Source organism: Empidonax traillii, unplaced genomic scaffold, assembly GCF_003031625.1.
Source record: "Empidonax traillii isolate 1590-97213 ecotype Southwest subspecies unplaced genomic scaffold, ASM303162v1 scaffold1014:size492293, whole genome shotgun sequence".
NCBI lineage: Eukaryota > Metazoa > Chordata > Aves > Passeriformes > Tyrannidae > Empidonax > Empidonax traillii.
In genome coordinates this window covers 289,168-301,291 of record NW_020956207.1, presented here as the reverse complement: position 1 = coordinate 301,291, position 12,124 = coordinate 289,168, and the positions used below count along the sequence as shown (strand labels likewise).

Here is a 12,124-nt window from a genome sequence, read left to right as displayed (position 1 = left end):
CCCACAGGTGTCACACCCCGGGACAACAACAGTAAATAATTTTTCACCAGAGCCATTTGGTTTCTGGTTTCTGTTTGGGAGTGTGGCTTTTGCTGCCTTGACTCAAAACAAAACTCAGCTTTCCTTTTTCACAGCCGCAAAGACGCTGGATTTGAATGCCTGGTGGTGCAAAGTGTGGGCAGCAGGGTTTGGAAGGCTGGGACGTTTTATTTTCCTTTTATTTTGGTGGTAATTTAGCTTTGCACAAGCCCCTGCCTGGTTAGCAAGCCTCCAGCTTCGCCAACAACACAGAGCTGCCTAAATTACAAAAACAAATTAATACACACAAAAAAATGACCTCAGCAAAGAAGTTAAGCTGGATGGGTAAACACACTGTAATTTGTTACATGCTTCCATTCGGGGGGGGATCCAAAGTAACAAGAAAAATTCCTGTAACACTGAACAGTGAGGCCCAGCCCCAGCACAATGTTGGGATTCCAGTATGAGCTCTGTCACACCAACCTCTGGCTCACCACTGAGAGGACGAGGCCTTATGTTGCCTACACACCACCCCCCTCCCCAGCACAGTGCTCCACTTGCCCTTTTATTTTTCATTTCCCCCTAAAAGGAATTTTTTGGGGGAAATTCATGCTGGCATTTTTCCCCCCAAAGAAACACCAAGTGAGGAAGTTATTGTGGAGTGCCACCCACGGCACTGGGATGCTGACACGACATCTCCTGGCAGTTGAACACAACTGGGAAGCACAAACCCATCCAGATCCGAGGCACCACTGGAGATCCCAGCCTGGCTGGGGGATGTTTGCAGGTGTTGGGGAGGCTGGGAGGGCACGGGCAGCCTCACAAACCCCACATCCCCTCCATCCTGCTTCTCATTTTAGGCTGACAGGCGAAGCTTGAACACATCGTTACAGCCTTGAGGAGGCTGCTAAAGGTAACACTCAGGTTACAAATTAATTAATAGGAAACACTTACCTTCCCCACTAGCTTGCCTTTCCTGTTCATGCAAAGGTAGAAATCTGTCTCCTTCCCTTTGATCCGGACTTGACTGCCAAAAGTGTCTGTTTCCACTAGAAGCTGGGCTTGTAAAGGAAGAAGAAAAAAAGAAGCATTTACCAGTGTGGTCCCATTAAGTCATAGGGTGTAACATGCACCGTCCCATTGCCTCCAGCTGAACCTCCCTGGGATGCTCTGCACAGGAACAACCCAAGGGACCACCCTGGGGCTGAGCTCACAGCTTAGCCACAGGTGCAAAACTGACACCTCCCCACTAACTCCTGTGTGGATAGCCCAGGTTTAGTGCTGGTTTCGACACAAAGTAGTCACGTACTCGTGTGTGCTCCATTCGTCCACACCAACCCCATCACCCCAGCAGCAATATTAGCTCGATGCTAAAAAACCCTCTGAGGTCATGGAGTCCAGCTGTTCCCCCAGCACTGCCACAGCCACCACTAAACCGTGTCCCCAGGTGTCACATCCATACACCTCTTAAACAGCTCCAGGGATGGTGACTCCACCACTGCCCTGGGCAGCCCATGCCAATGACAGTGCTCTCCTTCACACTGCAGGAGGGTAAGAACACAGATTTTATTCTCATGAAGATGTAAGATTACCACGACAAGGCAGAAAATCCTTTCCCCGTAGCCAGCATCCCTCAAACACTGCACAGAAGCGGTCATGCCATGTGCTCCTGGTGCAAAACATCACAGAGATTCCTGAAGAGCACCACCACAGCCAGCAGGGGAGAAATTTGGCACTGCTTGTCCTTGTCTGATACACACCCACGCTTGCTGATGTCCTCCACGTCTACCTGTGCTTCCAGGATGTCACAAACTGCCTTCTGGCAGTCCAGGTCCAGGTCTTCAGCTCTAGCTAGCAATCTCACAGTGTTTCACATATTTACTGATGCCAGACCTGGTTTGCAGCATCACCAGGAGCCACGGGAGAGGACAGATCCCTGCTGCATCTTCCCAAACCACCTGCTCTGACACAGCTGTATCTGCAGAAGGGGCCAAGCTGCCCCCCTGGTGAGCAGCGAGCCATCACCATCACCTCAAAAACCCAGACACATCCAAGTTCAGCCTTTTACTCCAGCTCTAATCTAAACACAAATTCCAGTCGTGCTCAGGATTCAGATTCCAGGAGTTTCCCCGGAGAGGCAGGAACAGGCAGACTGGACATTTTGGTTCAGATCCATCCCCGATACGGAGGGGGAGAAAGGAGACATGGTTGAAACACAATGCAAGAATGTGTAAGTGTCAGCAAGTGCAACTCCACGGTCCTGCTCTGGAAATACTCACGCTTGTGAGATCCCAGCCTTGCCGTCGAAACACGGCCTTTGCCAAACTCTGGAGAATGTTTGATCTGTGCTGCTAAAAGTCACATTCTTTTTGGCATTCATATTTCAAGCTTTAAAACCCTCTAAGAGCAAATACGTTCATTGTAAGGATTTACCACGGGGATAGAAATGGGAGTTTGTTTCATTTAAACACATTAATATTTTTCCCACTTGTAAAGTCAGCTTTTGGCTTCTGCAGCAGTGCAAATATCCCAAACCTTTTACTCACAAGGGCCCTAAACAGAATTTTCCCTTTGCAGCTCAGTCACATCTGCAAGTTCAGGAGTTTCCAGTTAAACCTGTTATCACAGAGGATATATAAATTGTAAATTTTTTCTGAAAGCAAGTGGAGTAATACCAGTCTTACAGCAGAATATTAATTGCAATCATGCACAAATATGAGTATTTAGTAAAGTTTTTCAGGAATGCATCATGGGTTTGGGTGTCCATGGAGAGCAGCTTGCAAGGAGCAACTGGGTGCTCCACATTTTCTCCCCCCACCTGCCAAGGTGGCATCAAACCTGTGACCACCTCTGTGAGGAAAGGCCACGAGAGCCAGAAATAACCCATCGCAGTGAGGATATCAAGGTGAGACCAGCCAGGATGGGGAGGATGGCACAGGGCCAAAGAACAGTCCCCAAGGATGACCAACGTGGTAGATAACCCGGGGAATGCCCACTGCTCCGAGAAGGTCAGGGAGGCTGCTCAGATGCAACACAGCATTAATAGACAAGGGAACAGCAAAAAAAAAACCCACCTGTCTTTAAAGAGGTGACTCTGAAAGGGGTTCCCCTAACATGAGCAGAGGGCTAATGGTCAACCTCAGAGAAGGGAGAGCAGCAGTCAGCACATGAGTGAAGCACCAAGGAGCTGCCCACAGATCCACAGCGTCAAAACCACCCAGGCACACAAGCAGATGCGGGGCCACCCACCGAAGGGGTCAAGCGAGGGCTCCACACCGGCAAGAACAGGATGCCACGAGTTCCCTTCTAATCTGCAAGGCATTTCCCAGCCATTCCAGCCTCGGTGCTGCAGCTAAAGCTGCTGAGAAGAACGGTGAGCATCAGACACCAGCTTTGGCCAGCCAAACCAGGAGCTGATGGTGACAAAACAGTCCAGCACAAGAGCCTGGAGCTGCAGTCCCCACGGACAGGCAGCAGCTCTCACCTCTCTGACACAGGTCCCCACGGGCAGCCCACGCTCTGATGGACAGAGGGCACGCTGGCTCACACTCCCCACCCCCTTGCTCTGCAGCCAGTGTGAGTAATATCCAAGCTGATTTTAATTTGAAAAATATCACCTTAAAAAGATGCCGGTTCCCTGCTGTGAAAATTAAAACCATCTGGATGGAGTGATTTCAAATAATTAATCTAGGTCTCCTTTGGCACCCCGCTACTAATTAAAATATGATACCTTCCTCCCCCTTTTTAAATAAAAAATTTAAATAAAGTTTAAAGATCTAATAAAATAATGTCATAATTTAGAACTAAATGGAAGTCACCTTTCCCGTGGGCTGCAAAGGTTACAGCAGTGCTGAGATCCCTCCTGGGCTGGTGCCACAACCCAGACTGAGCAGCAGTGGATAAGTAGCATCCAATGAGACACCCATGCTAGCAAACACACCAACACCCACAGCCCAGCGCCCCAAGGGGCCTGCAACCCCCAGAGATCATCCTGCACCCGATGGCCAGGCGTGGGGAGCACAGGGAAGGAGGTTCAGCAGATGATGTCTGATCCCTGCCGTGACCCGAGCTGCCCCAGTACAGGCCAAGGCCACCCAGAGGTACCCACTTCTGAAAAATCTGAGTCTTAAGATATTGGAAACATCTTGTTTTTAGGGATTCTGGGCTATCTTTCCTACAAAGGGAGACCAGTGAGGCTTTAGGGTGGGTTATAACCCAGTTAGCTCCCAGTCTGCAGCACCCCTGACAGCTGATGCCTCTTTGTACAACAGGCATCTCCCTAAATTCTCTGAATAGCAGGGACAGGGACCTTGAACAACACATTTAATATCAGCTGAATGCTACAACAAGATCTCCTGGGGGTTGGAGGCTGACACAGCACAAGGGGTTGCTGGTGTCTCCCACCCACTCACAGGCAGCAGCAGAAAAGCTCAGTAACCACTAATATATTTTAGATTAATTCATCTGTTTCCATGATAAAGATGCCATGCCCACAGTGAAAGTAACAGGGAAAATCCAAGAGAATTTCCACGGAGAGCTCAGGTAAAATGAGTCCCACCATGCTGGAACAATATCCCCACAGGACTCTGCTGCTCAGCACACCTGAATTCCAGCTCCATCCACCCCTGGATACACTGTACAGAGATTAAAATCTTTATTTTCAAAGGCCCTGTACTCCAATCTCAGACCAGGTATTATTGTTTAAATTCTTTGACAACTAGATATTCTGATATGTTTTCTGGGGGGTAAAGAAAAAAAAAAAAAAAAGAGAAAATATGTCTTTAGAGGGTGAGATCTCCTACTACATGCTTTTGCCTTATTGGTCCATTTAACCTAAACCTTCCTGAAAACTCCCACTGGAAGAGACTGGAATTCCTCACAAGTCTAGGTGAAAAGGATTACATATATATATATATATATATATATATATATGTCGAAAAGCTATCTTCCAGCTAAGAAAACATGAAGTCAGGGAGATATGTGAAGGTGGCAGAAAATATGCCAAATTATCTTTCAAATATTTCCTGGGAGTGGGAGGACAGGAGGCAGAAAAGCACAGGGAAAGAGAGGAGAAAGAGGACACCTGAGAAGTGTAAGGTTTACGTGGTACCTATCACAAAATCCTCAGTTTCAGATAAATAAAGAGAGAAAGGGGGAAATGCAAGGAGGGTGTAGAAGGACTGGGCACCCTGAAGGGAGTCAGCTAACACAGATTTCCAGGGGGAAAGGCTCTCACAGGGGACCAAGATTCTGTTGCTTTAGTTGCACTTTTTTTAATGAAACAAAGTCAGGGAAACCATTCTTAGACTTGAAACCATTTCCAGTGGATGAAGAGGAAGGATGTACTGATCCTGTGAGGCTGGGAGCAGAGCACCTGGGATAGAGAGCAGCTTTCCCACTCTGTTACTCTGGTGCTACCAACCAAGACAAAGCACCTTTCCACAGTTCACAGTGTACACACTGCATCTGATGGGAGAGCAAAATCCACTCTCTGGTAAGACTGAATCTTCTCGTGTGACTCCCAGCACAGGCAAAGGTGCTTCAAGCAGCTGAAACCTGTTCAAACGCTGCCCACTCGCTACTAAAACCACCAGAATCCCTTGCATGACCACAACATAGGAGGGAATGACCCTGTCTCCACGTTCATGATGTAATGATGGGGGAATAATGCCAAAATTAGGTAAAGTCTGGAGGGTCCAACGAAGCCCACAGTGAGGGAATCTAGGCTGCATCCCTAAGTTTTGTTTGCACACTTGCATGGTCCTGCAAACTGTATGATATTTAACAGTTATAAACCATAGGGCCCAACTCCCTTCTCAAATATTCAGGTGCAAATCAGGAGTAACCACCCCAATCAGCGAGGCTGGTGCTCAGGAGGGCAGAGCTCTGACCCACATACCACTGCAGTGAGCTCATCTCGTCTGTCCTGAGCGAGCACAGCATATGTATGTCCAATTATTAAAAGGGATGTTGGTGGGGAGGAGCAGTAAGAGCAGCTCCAAGATCCAACCTCCAGTTATTTTTTCTTTTTTAAGCCACCACTTTGCACGAGCCAGGAAAGGGCTCGGTGTCAGTGCAGGGTCTGCCTGGGGAGCAGCTCTCCCCATCCTGGCCCAGGCTTTTAAAAATGCCTTAAAAAAAAACCCTCTAAATGAGGTTTTCTTTTAAACACCACATCTGTCCCTCACTAACTGTTGCAGAGAGGGACAAAGACAATTTGGAGTGTGTGGAGTGCGTGAGGCCCCTCAGAGCATCAACACCAAGTGCCAAACCTCCACGGCACACCTTTCTGCCGCGTCATGGGGTGGGAAGGGGAGCAGGACCAAGGGCTCTGTGTGAACAAATGACAGGCTGCAGAGACAACCTGCAACCTGCAGAACAGCCTCGGCAGCTCTCAGGAACTAGTCAGGTTAAATATTTGCATGGGAGATATCAGAAGGAAATCTGTAACGCAGCAAAGACCTCAAAGGCACTTACACCGCAGCAGCCTGACCCTGTAAACACTTCCACACAAAGGACTTCCCACACATCGGAAGTCCGAGTGCTGATAAACACCCCTGCATGGCTTCAGGGTCCCACCTCTGCCACTGCCTGCAGGCTGGAACACACTGGGAGAGCAGCTTTGGACACGGCTTTGCTGAGAGCTCCCCCCCTTCCCCAGCCTAGGGAGCTGTCTGCTCACCCTGCCCTTCTGCCACTGCCCCAAGGGCTCAGTGTGATGGACCACAGCACAAGGACTAACATTTACCCTTCCTGGGAACACCTTCTGGGACGCCTTCATCTGGATTTCACCTCCCCATGAACTGCTAAGAGCTTCGGTCTGTGGGAGATGGTTTCAGGCACCCCCATCCACAACCAACCACCTCACACACCAAGAAGGCTCCTGTCCCACTTCCAGTGTACTGAGCTATCCCTCAGCACTCCCTGGGCATGTCTACAGGACACGGGGCCAAGACACACAGAAACATCCCTGTGGGTGCCAACCACGCCAGCCTGAGTGCCCAGTCCAGGGCAGATGTGCAGGGTGACACACTGTGCTGCAGGGAACCCCACGGAGCCTCAGATGTTCGGGTCATAAAGTACCACTCACACACCAGTGAAACCTCCGCTGTTTAGGCCGTTCACAGAAACATGGAATCATGGAATGGTTTGGATTGGAAGGGACTTCAAAGCTCAGCTAGTTCCGACACCTCTGCCATGGGCAGGGACACCTTCCACTAGATCAGGTTGCTCAACGTGCCACCCAACCTGGCCTTGAACGTTACAGAGGTCTTACCTAGAGGGATGTGCCCACCCAAAAAATTCCTGTGCCGGTTCAGCAGCAGCTAACAAGCCATGCCCAGGGAACTATGCCGAGCTGCTGGTGTTCCCCAAGCATCTCAGGGACCATCTTGGGCAGGTTCTGCCTCCACACCCTGTTGTTTATGACAGAATGGCAATATCAAGGTAAAAAGGAGATTCGAAAACAAAGACGTTTTCTTCACTCAACTGCCCAGGCTCCTTAGAGGATGACAAAGCTTCCAGACACAGTCCCTACAAACTCACTGTTATTCACCATATCTTGGGAGAAGTTTAATGAAAATGTGCTAATCTGAGTCTTTTATTAATCCACATATATGAAAATTGTTTGATAGTTTTGCTGATGTAAGACCAGAATAAATACAAAGGCAGATCTTAGAGATTTTTGTCCAACTTATATAAAATTTTAATAAATCCCTGAATCTGTGACTCTGTGAAAAACACAAACAAAACCCCCACAAACAAATGAACAAAAAAAAACCCAAAACAACAACAACAACAAAAATCTGAGCTATAAGTACCATATTACTGGCCCAAGCCTGGACTACCCACAGGTTGGTCATCGTTTACCCACATGAGAAATGAATGTAAAATACTGTCATTCCGACACGGAGCCATTTGCACCCATTTGTAGATCTAAGAAAACAGAATTAAGTAGCGGGAAATCAGACTTGGCCTCTTGCAGATGTTTTATACATAATTCACCGTAAGAGACACTAAAAATATTTTGGCAGTTGCTTCAATGATGGTGAATAAGCTTATTTAGACAAGATTCAGTAAAAGTGGAGGCGGATAGGTTGTGTGCTTCAAAACGCCCGGGTGGGAACAGCAATGAACAAATTCTGCCCTGAACTCTGCCACCTGCAAACTCGCCATGACTAAGAAGCAAGCCTGGAAAGAGAAACGTTCAAAATGTTAGCACAGAAATTCCTCTATCTCACCAGGGTGTCCTGCTGCCTCCAAACACAGCTCAAGTGGACAGTGTTTCTACACAGGCAGGAAAACTGCTTGACAAGTCGCCAGGCTCTGAGTCTGGAATTAGTGAAGGATGAGCCTCAAAAAAGTTCAGAAGCTCTGTTATGCTTGAAAAAGCACCTAAAATGAAAAGTAAAGGGCCAAACCCTGATGTCTTTGATCATTCTCATTTGAATAAACTCCTACTGACACAGTCAAGCCCAACAGACAACGACCTCAGAACCTGGCCCTGAGCACTTTGCTGAAAGGCATCCAAAGCACTGGAGTCTCTCGGGTCTGGAAAGAGCATGAACCTTTCCCATCCCCACAGAAGGTTAGAATTACCACAAGAACAAATCCTGATGAAGTTATTTTGACTCTCTTGTTCCCCAGTCTCAGTTGAACCCAACAAAAACACCGATGTACGCAAAAACAACAATAAGCAGGGAATGACAACTCCGGAACCCCTTGCACTCTTGTTTCTCCAAAGCTGCTCTGCTCGTGGCCAGGAGCACAGGACAGACCACGTGTACCCTGCAGCGCTCACCCACCTCCCCCAGGCAAGCTCATCCTCCAGATGAAGGAGGTGTGATGTTAGCACCACCATATCCTCTTCCCGAGGAGCCCCAAGCACGTAAATCTCTCCTGCGTGCCAGCCCCGGGATGGTTTCACCCGCTCCATCCAGGCCCCACTGTTGTGTCTGCGAGTGCTCCAAAACGGGGCTAACCGGGACGAACGAGTAAAGCATTCACAGCGTTAGTTGAATTGAGATTATCAAATGTGCCTCATGCACAAAGATGATGAGTTCTACCGAGCAGGGTTCTTATCCTGTGCCAGTAAAAGCTGAAATTAGGATAATTAATTTTATGGGTCGGAACAGAAGCGTGCTCACGCGTTTTCTCAAAGGGGCTCATTGTAACCTTGCCTCCTTCCAGAGAGTAAAAAAATATGCTGAAAATAAAGTTGCAGGATGCTCTGGTGTTTTCAGTGGGATTCTTGTGGCTCTGGAACCCAGAGGGGCAGAGGCAGCAGTGCAACCCAACAGAAGAAAACGTTCTGGCACATGGGGAAAATTCCTCTGTGTTTTAAGATTTTAAGCAGGGTCTGCTCTTAGAAATGGTTGCAAACACAGTTTCAAGGATATCTGACTTCTTAATGCTTGTGCTGCTGAAGCTCCCTTTTCCCAAATAATTGAAGAATTACCAAATGAAGTACAGAAAATCGTCACTCTTGGGTAAGAGTACATGAGAGTACGAGTATTTTTGGGTAAGGTTTAAAAGAGGTGGACAAAAAGTGACCCTCTACAGCACCTGGGGACACAAACCTGGAACCAGCTGCAGCTGCACCCAAAGGAGTTCCTCAGGTGAAGGACCTTGGAGAAGGGTCCACTGCACCAGTCTCTTTGAAAAGGTCTCTCCTTACAGACATAGCACAATTCCTGCAACTATCCTCAGAGCAGCAACAACAGAAATAATGCAGCAACCAACAAAAATCAGGTATCACATTAACTCTCCACTTAGCACCTCAGGTTTCACATATTTATTTTTAGAAACACATTTACCATGGGACTTTTCTTAAGCTGTTACCCCTGGTCCTCAGCATATGTAAGGCTATTTACTTGCCTTTTACTGCATTTTAATTGCATGAGAAATTTTAAAAGTCTTTTTTTTTCTTTTCTGGAGTCATTTGGGACAAAAGGCATCTGGCACTGGGTATTTAAATGAGACCTGTCAGAACTGTAAAATTAGTTTTATGTTTTAATAAAGGTACTTTAAAAATCTCAAATATAATTCTGCATTCAAACCATAAGTGTTTGGATTAAGAAAAGCAGATCCCATGGTAAACCTTAATACAACAATTAAATCAAGTACAGAACTAAGCCACTCCTCATCTGTGGCATCATAAACAAGAGCAGCAAGGAAAAGAGCTAACATCTCCAATAGTTCATTTTTGGGGTATTCTAAGTTTAAAGAGTCAGCATTGAGAGCATAAAATCTGTATGATATTGTATTATTTCTAATTTATCTTGGTTCATCTGAAGACTCAGGTCACCTTTAAAGCTCAGACTCAGTCCCATGTTTCCATCCAAAATTTTCTTTCTCTCCTCCCTGCACTGGAGCATCCTGCCCTCCTCTCCCCCCCTGAAGGGTGGGATGTCCCCTTGAGATGGCAGATGCCCTGGCAGGGGACGCCACTGCTGCAGGTGTCCAGCCCATACCTATCCAAACATGGATCAACAGAATTTGTTGAGCTTGGAGGACACTTCGATTAGCGCTGTAATCAGCACGATTCATTCTAAAAATCTTCAGACGTAGAGACAAAGGACAAAATCCAAAGCAGAAACCTTCCTTCCAACACTTGCTACCCCATCCCAGCAAGCACATTCCATCCTCCCCACTGGGACACCTTCTCACTCTCCTGTTTTTATCTCCCTCCACAATTTTTGGAGTGTATAGGGTAAAGCAATTTGGCACCGCTATGTTTACACCGCAGACCTGAAATATCTGCAGGCAGTCATGGTGGTCTTATCAGCGTGCCAAGCCTGAGGAGCAGGGCTGCCCCTCATTTTTGCCACAAGGGCAAGAAGCCACCTTAGAGCTCTGCCAAGGTGGCCAAGTCACCGCTTGCTGCCACCACCTGAGCTCAGCAAACAGTGGTGTGACCCCGAGCCACCGGCACAGAGAGCCCAAGGACACACCACATGGCCCGTGGGGCAAGAGGCAGCCCTTGGCCAACAACACCTGCTCCAAGGGTCTTATAGCCTGGCAAAAAGCTGCAGCCTGACCTGCGCCAGCAGAGAGCCACCTTCTCCATCCAGGACCCCGAAGGAGCAAAGGAACCAGCTAACGTGAGCTGAAGAGCTTCTGTGCAAGCTCCTGGTGGGGAACGGGCCGGTCTTTGAGATCCCTCCCAAACCAAACCTTTCCGTGACTCTGTGAAAGCAGACAGCTTTCCTGGTGCCCGCCAGGCCTGGCCCCGCTCCGAGGTGAGGATGCAGATGAGGGGAGCAGGAAGGGAAGGGCTGCAGGTGCAGGGCAGCCCCAGCCCCCTCCCCGGCCACCCCTTCCCCACCGCCAGCTGCCCAACCTGGCGCTTCTCCACAGGTCACCTCCGGTGTGAGGAGTTACTGCTCATCCCCCAACAGGCCCGATGAAAAGGGGAACAAAAAAAAAAAAAAAAAAAAAAAAAAAAAAAAAAAAAAAAAAAAAAAAAAAAAAAAAAAAAAAAAAAAAAAAAAAAAAGGCAGGATGCTGGTGAATGACAGCAGTGGGTGGCCCGGCACACACAACAGGCACAGCCAAGTGTGTCTGGCGGCAGACAATGATGCGGCTGGAGGTGTGTGGGGCGGCGGCGCCCGGCCGTTCTCACGGCGAGCCACCCGGCCATGTCGGACCCCAAAGCCTGCCCGGCTCCCACCGCCCCGCCGGGCTCCGCTTGGCTTCCTTCTGTGCTGTCCTTCCTGCTGGAGCATTTGCAGCTCCGGAAAAAAAAAAAAAAAATTAAAAAAAAAGGCAGGTCGAACGTCCTCAGATGGTGCGTTTAGCGCTTCCCCGCGCTCGGGGAGCGGGCTGACCCCGCGCATTAAGTGCTGCTAATGCGTTTTGCATTTGTGCTCGGGGGCAGGAAATCTCAACTTCCAGTGCCAAGGGGTTAATTATAATTTATATAGCAAGATCTCAGGCTTGGAGGAGGGGGGTGGTGTGGGTGTTTCTCCAGCTAATTAAGAGGTGCAATTACCTTTGAGAATCAAAGGGATATTCTGGTACCCAGCTCTGAGGAACAGATTCCAGGCACTTTAAGCACAAGGACGTCTTTGCTTCTCTACATGCTCTCAGTTTTTGCTGTTGATCA

The 12,124-nt window shown here is 48.3% G+C and overlaps 1 protein-coding gene across 1 annotated transcript in view; it reads right to left on the bottom strand.

Annotated features, from left to right (window-relative positions):
• LOC114068195 (fibroblast growth factor 18) overlaps positions 1 to 12,124 on the bottom strand; it is a 45,847-nt gene that overhangs the window by 18,752 nt on the left and 14,971 nt on the right. The window contains exon 2 of the mRNA XM_027904113.1: positions 973 to 1,079. Coding sequence (XP_027759914.1) covers positions 973 to 1,002 — 30 coding nt within the window. The 5' untranslated portion in view covers positions 1,003 to 1,079. The remainder of the gene's footprint in view (positions 1 to 972; positions 1,080 to 12,124) is intronic.